The sequence below is a fragment of the Limulus polyphemus genome, unplaced genomic scaffold (genome assembly GCF_000517525.1).
Source record: "Limulus polyphemus unplaced genomic scaffold, Limulus_polyphemus-2.1.2 Scaffold8135, whole genome shotgun sequence".
In the NCBI taxonomy this organism is placed as follows: domain Eukaryota; kingdom Metazoa; phylum Arthropoda; class Merostomata; order Xiphosura; family Limulidae; genus Limulus; species Limulus polyphemus.
In genome coordinates, this window is record NW_013673745.1 from 14,114 (window position 1) to 23,781 (window position 9,668).

The 9,668-nt window shown below is 32.2% G+C and overlaps 1 protein-coding gene across 1 annotated transcript in view; it reads right to left on the reverse strand.

The window, feature by feature from the left end:
• LOC111083088 (transient receptor potential cation channel subfamily V member 6-like) overlaps nt 1-9,668 on the reverse strand; it is a gene marked incomplete at its 3' end in the record, with an annotated part of 30,618 nt that overhangs the window by 13,384 nt on the left and 7,566 nt on the right. The window contains exons 2-4 of the mRNA XM_022379336.1: nt 6,763-6,844; nt 5,659-5,774; nt 2,355-2,474 (exon numbers count right to left, since the gene is read on the reverse strand). Of these exons, the coding sequence (XP_022235044.1) occupies nt 2,355-2,474; nt 5,659-5,774; nt 6,763-6,844 (318 nt within the window). The remainder of the gene's footprint in view (nt 1-2,354; nt 2,475-5,658; nt 5,775-6,762; nt 6,845-9,668) is intronic.

Below are 9,668 nucleotides of genomic sequence, written 5' to 3' on the forward strand. Positions count from 1 at the left end.
GAACAATATTAAGGAGGGGCCAGTGTTGCGTCAGCGAGTCACATGACCACCGTGACGCAACGTTTCTAGAACTATCATGTACTTTGGCGAATGTTCAAGTTCTTACTAGAAATAGGGTACGCTGGTATATAAAAGAGGGGAATGTAATGTGTGCGTGGATAGTGAGTAATTGAACTGCAGTCAGAGATAGACGTATTATTGTAGTTAACGTTCGTTCGTTATTATAGTTTGTTATAACGCTACTGTTGAGAATAAGTGTATCGGTAAAGTTGTATTCGGAAAGAATAAACCAGTTTTATTAAGTAAAGAACTTGTGTCGCTTAAGTTTCGTCGGAACGAAGTTACGGAAAATCAATTAACAAACGGAGACGTAAAGTATATTGAGTTCATGTTTTTGATATGAAGGCATAGTAGAGAGAATTGAATTGATTTTGTTAATCACCTTAATAACAGTTAGTTAATTTGACAGCTTTATTAAACGTACATATGAAATTAAGGAAATAACTGCTTACCCTTTTCTTAGATGTTTGAGTAACTAAAAATGAGAGAAATTTCAATGTACCGAAAACCATTCTTGGTAATCATGCTCACACACGAAAAATCGTGTCACACTATTCTAAAAAAACAAAACAAAAAAACTAGAATGTTTTATTATTATGTCGATAGAATTTTAAAATTATGTTGTAAAGAGGTAGATACTAACAATTAGTTATTATTAATCAAGTATGTAACAGTAGAAAGAGGTTTTAATCCTGATATTGTTGATAGAGCTGTCAAGAAACAAAAAAATAAACGGGATAAAAATATTACGTTAAAAGCATTTGCTGAAAAACCAGAAAGGCTTGTATTAATACATTTGTACCCGGTTTATCTTGTCAAATAATGTAACAATTTAAAAATCATTTTTCCGATATAGACAGGTGAACAAGATTAGTCAGATTCTCAATATAACTAAAGTAGATTTAAGGGGAAAAAAGTGATATATACAAAATAATATGAAAATTAACACAAAATAAATGGTAGAAATAATAATAATAATACAAAGATCTCGCTTTTAGTTGAACATACTAATGAAACTAAACACTTGATTCAATGGGCAAAGCAAAAAGAAACTTTTATTTTAGTTCAACCTTTAAACATTAATAGTAATAATATCCGTGATTCTACTGACATAATCAAATGTAATAAAAATCATTTTACAGTATTAGATAAGGATGAAGGACCAGAGGGGAATGCTGCCAATAGATGGCGTCAAACTCTTAAGCTAAATTGTATGTAAATTTGACCATATGATTTTGATATGGTATAGAGGTCTTAATTTATGCAGAATATTGCGGTCCTGATGATCAATATGTAAGACGTCGAAACATATAGAGTATATAAGAATATTTTCAGTCTCACGGATTTTAATTTATCTTTACAGTAAAAATTATCTTTATTGTATTTTGAGACTGGAGACAGATCTCGTTTTAAATATTTATTGTGTACTATTAAACGTTGGCTTTATTTATCTAATATCTTCTCAACTTTAACGATTATCATAGCTTACTAAATCATACTTTCTAAATCTTTTTCCTCTCTTCATACTATGTTTTCAAGGTATAACATAGAAACCGATAAAACATCAATTTAATATTAGCTATAGAAACGGACCAAATTCACTTTAGTACAGATATAGAAACCGACAAAACTTCAGTTTAATACAGTTAGAGAAACCGAGATAATTGACTTTAGTACAGATATAGTAACCGACAAAACTTCAGTTTAATACAGTTAGAGAAACCGAGATAATTGACTTTAGCACAGATATAGTAACCGACAGAACTTCAGTTTAATACAGTTATAGAAACCGAGATAATTGACTTTAGTAAAGCTATAGAAACCGACAAAACATAACTTAGTACACACGTTTCTTAACTCGAAAACAAGTATTCCATGACTTAGAAGCAATGATACATAGTCGTTGATAGAAATATTGGTATATTAAAAAATACAGTTTTGAAAAAAACACAAAGTATTTTTGTCTGAAAATTTACATTACCTCAAAACATACATTTTATCCCAAAGAGGGCGTTGCTTGGTGTAAAACAACAATAAAATTTTTTTGACTTTAAAATAGAACTTTCTTCATTTATAAACAAAGCACGGACAGTTGTTGGCTTAGAAGAAAAATCAGTAAATTCTAACTCTTTATTGACTCATTTATCCATTAATTAAAATATCCATTCACTAAACAACACATTCATCACTTCTTCCAGCCCACCGTACATTTTTCTAATAATCTTCACCTATTTTCGTGTACTACATTATTTAAAGGGAATTCCTTCAACATATATTTAGTTCATCACACTTACAATAGAGCGAGCGTCGAGTTCTCCAATTAGCTCTTTTTCTGGTGGAGGCCGAAGAAACACGGCTATGCTCAGAACGATGAGATGTAGAAAAGTAATGCCAAGACGCTTTATAAATTCTTTCTAAAAACAGATGAAAAGATCAAGTTATATTCTACCTATGTTGTTAGAAAGGAATGCACTCAGACACCATGATATAAATATATTCACACCTTTTAACAACAGTGTTTCAATTGGAATTACACGACCATCGTTAATTTTGCTTAGTCTGACGGGCATGATTACACATTACTGTTCATTACAGTGAGCTTCTGTAGTTCTCAGTTCCAACACTACATTTAAACAGATCAAACGCACAAAAATACACGTTTTCCTATATCAGTTACGTAGTCAAATTATCTCTGTGATTCCGTTTTATTTGGTCATCTTTCTAAAAAAATACAAACGCCAAAAACAAACGATTTCAACCGTTTATGAAAAAAAAAAGTTGATTTCAAGGAGTCTGGAATCGTAAAGAACTGTTTGTCTTAATATTATCAGTACCGAAAGATACGTCAATTCTCATCATAATGACTCTTTTGGTTGAATGGATCTCTTTCTTTACAATATCTTTCACTTTGGTAAATGAGGACCTTGCTCAAACCTCAGGAGTAACTATGGGTGTTGATGTCATAAACGCTCTGGTATGTGATTGTTTCATCTTAAACACTGAAGACCACATTGTTTACAGATCTCGTTATAAGAATATCCGTACTAAAATACTACATTGTTTACAGATCTCGTTATAAGAATATCCGTCTTTTAGTGCGGATATTCTTATAACGAGATCTGTAAACAATGTAGAACCAATGTAGTCTTTTAGTATAACGAGATCTGTAAACAATGTAGAACCAATGTAGTTACGGATATTCTTATAACGATATCTGTAAACAATGTAGAACCAATGTAGTCTTTTAGTACGGATATTCTTATAACGAGATCTGTAAACAATGTAGTCTTTTAGTACGGATATTCTTATAACGATATCTGTAAACAATGTAGAACCAATGTAGTCTTTTAGTGCGGATATTCTTATAACAAGATCTGTAAACAATGTAGAACCAATGTAGTCTTTTAGTACGGATATTCGTATAACAAGATCTGTAAACAATGTAGAACCAATGTAGTATTTTACTACGGATATTCTTTAAAAGACTACATTGGTTCTACATTGTTTATAGATCTCGTTATAAGAATATCCGTACTGAAAGACTACATTGTTTACAGATCTCGTTATAAGAATATCCGTACTAAAAGACTACATTGGTTCTACATTGTTTATAGATCTCGTTATAAGAATATCCGTACTAAAAGACTACATTGGTTCTACATTGTTTACAGATCTCGTTATAAGAATATCCGTACTAAAAGACTACATTGTTTATAGATCTCGTTATAAGAATATCCGCACTAAAAGACTACATTGGTTCTACATTGTTTACAGATCTTGTTATACGAATATCCGTACTAAAAGACTACATTGTTTACAGATCTTGTTATACGAATATCCGTACTAAAAGACTACATTGGTTCTACATTGTTTACAGATCTCGTTATAAGAATATCCGCACTAAAAGACTACATTGGTTCTACATTGTTTACAGATCTTGTTATACGAATATCCGTACGAAAAGAAGTGAGAGCTCAAGCGGCAGGGGAAAAGTCAACGGGTTGGAATTCGCTGTGAATCAAACATATCGGTGTTAAAAGTGTCACCCGTGAAACCACAACTTAGAACCACAAATTGTTAATGTAAGGTGTGATGAACCCTCAATAAAACTAAAACTGAATCAGCAGGGGTTTTCAGTCTAGTCAATATTAGAAGTCACGTTAAATACCAGTAGGGTTTTCCTATACAAACACGATTAGAAGTCACAGTAAAGATCATTAGAGGGTTCCTGTCTAGTCACGATAAGGTGTCACAGTAAAGATCATTAGGGGTCCTGGATAGTTACGATAAGGAGTCACAGTAAAGATCATTAGGGGGTTCCTGTCTAGTTACGATAAGGAGTCACAGTAAAGATCATTAGGGGGTTCCTGTCTAGTTACGATAAGGCGTCACAGTAAAGATCATTAGGGGGTTCCTGTCTAGTCACGATAAGGAGTCACAGTAAAGATCATTAGGGGGTTCGTGTCTAGTTACGATATAAAGTCACGTTAAATACCAGTAGGGAGGGGACGAATTTAGTAAAATAAATTTATTCATCGCTATTTTGCCTTGAAGGAACATATTTTTGCCCGATGATTAAAAGCTTATACTTCTCATAACATTCAGTTTTGTGTGGCTTACAATAATACGTGATTACGTGCAAGGTTTCATAGTACTGGAAAAAAAAACATGTTTTTCATTGTCTCTATTAATTTGAAGCTCAAAAGCCGTGGCTACGTTATAATGTGACGTTCAATCCCACTTTTCTTTGGTAAAAAGTAGCTCAAGAGTAATCGATGTGTGGTGTAACTCATTTCTCTCTAAATTAGGAACGGTTAACGTAGATAGCCCTCTAGTAGCTCAGCGCAGAATTAAACAAACAAACAATATTTCAAAACTATTTAATCTTTGAAATGCAGCAATAACAAAATGACAAAACCAGCCAAAATCTGCGAACAGGGATGGGCTAGATATTCGGCTGGTAGCAAACACAAAATGCTGAAATGCTCCACGAACATACTTCACAAAATATTCGGCTAATTTATTTATAAAAAGAATAAAATAATAATGATAAAATGGTTTCTTTAAAACTCCATTTAAAAAAAATAAAAGCTGAAAGTTTTGGTTAAGGACAAAACGGCTCTTGAAATATTTAATAGAATAAATCTTCTAATAAAGAGTATGCATTCAAGAAACAAAATATTTAAATGTGTGTTTGAAAATACAAATATCTTAAAACATTTGAAAATACAAGGCATGTTTAAAATAAATGTTACTTTAGTTACTGTAGGAAAACAAATATACATTACTTGAGTTACATTAAGTCAAATATTACGTGTAACAGCATAAGATACTTAATAACAGGTTGGCAAACAACGATTTATAAAAAAATTTTATATTGCTGACGGAACATCCAACGTGTTTCGACAGAACATTGGTCAAACCTGAAGAAGACATATTAAAGTTATGTTGAAACATGAGGAATGTTCTAACATCAATAAAATTCTTCCTTATGCTTATAAATCGTTGTTTGCCAAACTATTATTATGTTACCATAATGTGCTTCCTTACTCAAGCATAAAATATTTTTATATTCTCCATTTTTCTATTAGGCCTTACCCTAGCAAACGTTTTCCATTTTTCTTCTAACAACCGCTGGATGACACCACCGTCGAGCATGTCTAGATGCTCAGTCGTTTTGCCATTTAAAATTATAATAAGAGCCGAGTTCCAGTCTAGAAGAAACAGCAAGAACAATAAAGAAATTTAAAGATTCTACTTTAAAGATAATTTCAATACAGCTATTTTCCACAATAAATTTATGAATTGCAATTTTTATAATAATTATTTCATATTATCGTCACACATATTCATAAAGCATTTTAGTAATTACTACCATTAGATAATATCAATATTATCCTTGATTACGTTTACTGCAAGTTCTGTAACTAAATTATCGTGTGTTATGGTTTAGAGTTGTTGATCCTTGCTTACGTTTATTGCAAGTTCTGTAACTAAATTATCGTGTGTTATGGTTTAGAGTTGTTTATCCTTCATTACGTTTATTGCACGTTCTGTAACTAAATTATCGTGTGTTATGGTTTAGAGTTGTTGATCCTTGCTTACGTTTATTGCAAGTATTGTAGCTAAATTATCGTGTGTTATGGTTTAGAGTTGTTTATCCTTCATTACGTTTATTGCACGTTCTGTAACTAAATTATCGTGTGTTATGGTTTAGAGTTGTTGATCCTTGATTACGTTTACTGCAAGTTCTGTAACTAAATTATCGTGTGTTATGGTTTAGAGTTGTTGATCCTTCATTACGTTTACTGCAAGTTCTGTAACTAAATTATCGTGTGTTATGGTTTAGAGTTGTTGATCCTTGATTACGTTTACTGCAAGTTCTGTAACTAAATTATCGTGTGTTATGGTTTAGACTTGTTGATTATTGATTACGTTTATTGCAAGTTCTGTAACTAAATTATCGTGTGTTATGGTTTATGTAAAATAGATCAAAAATTGTATTTTTTAGTTGAAATGTTCTATACATTAAATTCAACCAAAGAGTAAAATCTGGACATACTTACTTGTATTTTTTAGTTGAAATGTTATATACATTAAATTCAACCAAAGAGTAAAAGCTGAACATACTTAGTTGTATTTTTTAGTTGAAATGTTCTATACATTAAATTCAACCAAAGAGTAAAAGCTGAACAGACTTACTCGTTTCTCCGCTAGGAAGAATACTATCAAGGGCGTTTAATGGATAACCGGAACACGTTATGTTACTGTATCTCCAAAACTCCTGAAAGAGAAAGAGTAACCGAAATATGCTACGTTACTCTATTTGAAAATGGAAAAATGTTTAGTAGACATTCATTATAATTCATAGTGTATAAAACATTAATTACCTTCATTTTATGTGAAGCAGTAATGTTAGGCAACGGTCCATTTTTAGTATAAACTCGACAAGGCATGGACTTCCAGAATTGTTTGATCATTGTAAAGTATATTCGTTATCATGGAAGTGTTGTTCCCTCTAGTGCTTCATCCTATATTTATTTATTTTAAAGCCTAAATTGAAACACATTAATAGAGATATGTAGTTGAGATACTGGTCTCATATGGATGAAAAGTTCACTTACAACATTGACACCAAACAATCTCTTCTAATCAAGTTGCTTAAACCTAGTTTCTGCTTTTAACGTCGTGCTTTAATTTTCTGTTTAACTGTTAAAGTAATACTTTTAGGATTCTATATGTGATACAGCCACGTTCTTGGGATCCTACACATCATACAGCCACACTAGTGGGATTCTACACATCATACAGCCACACTAGTGGGATTCTACACATCATACAGCCACACTAGTGGGATTCTACATGTCATACAACTACATTCTGGCGATTCTACACGTCAAAGTCACATTCTCGGGAATTTACATATGATACAACCACATTCTTGGGATCCAAATGTGATACAGACACGAGTAGTTACTCCGATTAACCCGTGTCCAAAGAATGCCACCTCAGAGAGTTGGTCGCCAGGCATTCGGAAGGGGCGAGGGAAGGTTCAGAGACACCGATGTCACCAAAAACGATGACGTCCACGAAGTGTCAATAGAAAGCTCTCAGTAGAAGATGGATAGAGACGATGACGTCATAATTCCAAGAAGTGGAACTAGAGGGCATGTTGTTAGGCCGCCATGATAGGCGAGAATGACGTCATAGTTCCACGTAATGGAACCACAATCATTATGAGATCATGTCTCAACCTGTAATCAATGGTTAGATTTAATACAGTCGGTATAAAACGTACACTAGTGGGATGGCGGTAAGTTTTCGGATTTATAAATTTTAAATCAGGGGTTCGATTCCCCTCAGTGGACACAGCAGATAGCCAGATGTGGCGTTGCGATAAGAAAATACTAATACACACACACACACGGTATAAAACACTAATTCATTCTATATTTAATGAATACTTCCTGACCTTTTATAAGTAAATCATTCTGATATGGTGTTCTACATATACATTGTGTTAGTAAGGCAAATTGTTTTTCAATGTTTCTCAACATGCGATTACGTTATCAATGTCCTAAGTAAAGGTATTATTTAACGATAAAACTATTATAACAGTGTTACACAAGTCAGTTTTTATCACACATTCATTTGAATGAAACAAATAATTTACAATTACCTCTCATGAAAGAATAATATCATACCCAATGTTTAAATAAATATCGAATCATTTAACACACAGATGATAGTTTTTGTTCTATTACTTTTACATTCTGAAAAGGACGCTTTTTAAACATATAAAATTTCTATACACGCAGAACGCATATTTCACTAACTTTAATTTTAACCTCTAGTTAATAAGCTCTGTAGTAAATCATTTTGTTACATAATAATTGTTTTTAATAACTATTATAGAATAGCAGCATTAACTTTTTTTTCATAAATCTTTGAGGACTGAACTTTCTCCTACATTAGAGATGTAACTTACATCACATACGTGTTAAAAACCACAGTAATAAGTAGGAAATACAAAGCTGACGTCATTAATATTGAAAACATACAACCAAGTAACACTTCAATCTTATTGACTCACAGCTAACGGTATGTGAACCTTTTACTAAGAAGAGAGGGGCTGATAGAATTTAGAGTTTAATTTGGTCATTAACATTGTTAATATTCAGTCTTTGTTTATCCATCCCTTCCCTTGAAGATTCAAATTCCATAAAACTTTGAGATTGTCTAACGTTAAAGATACTGTTTGTTAGGAGATAGTCACATCCTAATGTTTAACCAATCACTGTACTATTATAGAAAATGTTTAAAGTACCAGAACTTAATATTTTCTATACAATATTCACTATAAAACATACCATACAAATAAAATTCATAAAACTTTGTCTGTAAATGAACTTTCTCCATGCCTTAGTCAAAATGTCTGCCACAATCATTGAGACTACATGCAGTTATTTTCCTTTCCATCTGTGGGTCATTAACATTAACATGGAGACATTTAACTCTGACTCATTATAACGTGTTCAGTCAATCGGTCTATGTTTTCTTTCAAAGCTTGTAGTGCATACTGAAGGGATTTTCACATTGTGATAAATGTTTAGATAAACGACCCTTACACCCCAGATGTAAATATATTTGTTTTTTTATTACTACCAACGCTTTTACAAACTATTTGATATTGAAGTATACGTTAATTTATAAAATTTACTGTGATGTTCCAACTTTGAGATTGTTTGTGTGTGTGCTTATCTGTAATTAAATACAGCAAAAACGGCGCACAATACCGCCATATTTGTAATGAAATGAGAACAGAAACAGAATAAACCAAGTTTCGTTAAAATCGAGCCACGGGTTACCGAGTTAGCCCCGTTTTCGGGTCACTTTTCGTACATTCCATTATTATAAAACTTCGTTTATACAACAAAATATGCACAACAGAAATTAAATGATGAGATGAAAATGTGTTATAACGACGCGTTGAAAGAACAACAATAAAATGGACCTACAATATTATTGACTATTTGCAACTAGTAACTATGGAGACGAGGTAATAAAATAAAAATCAAATCGAGAACAACAATAAAATTTTATAAACG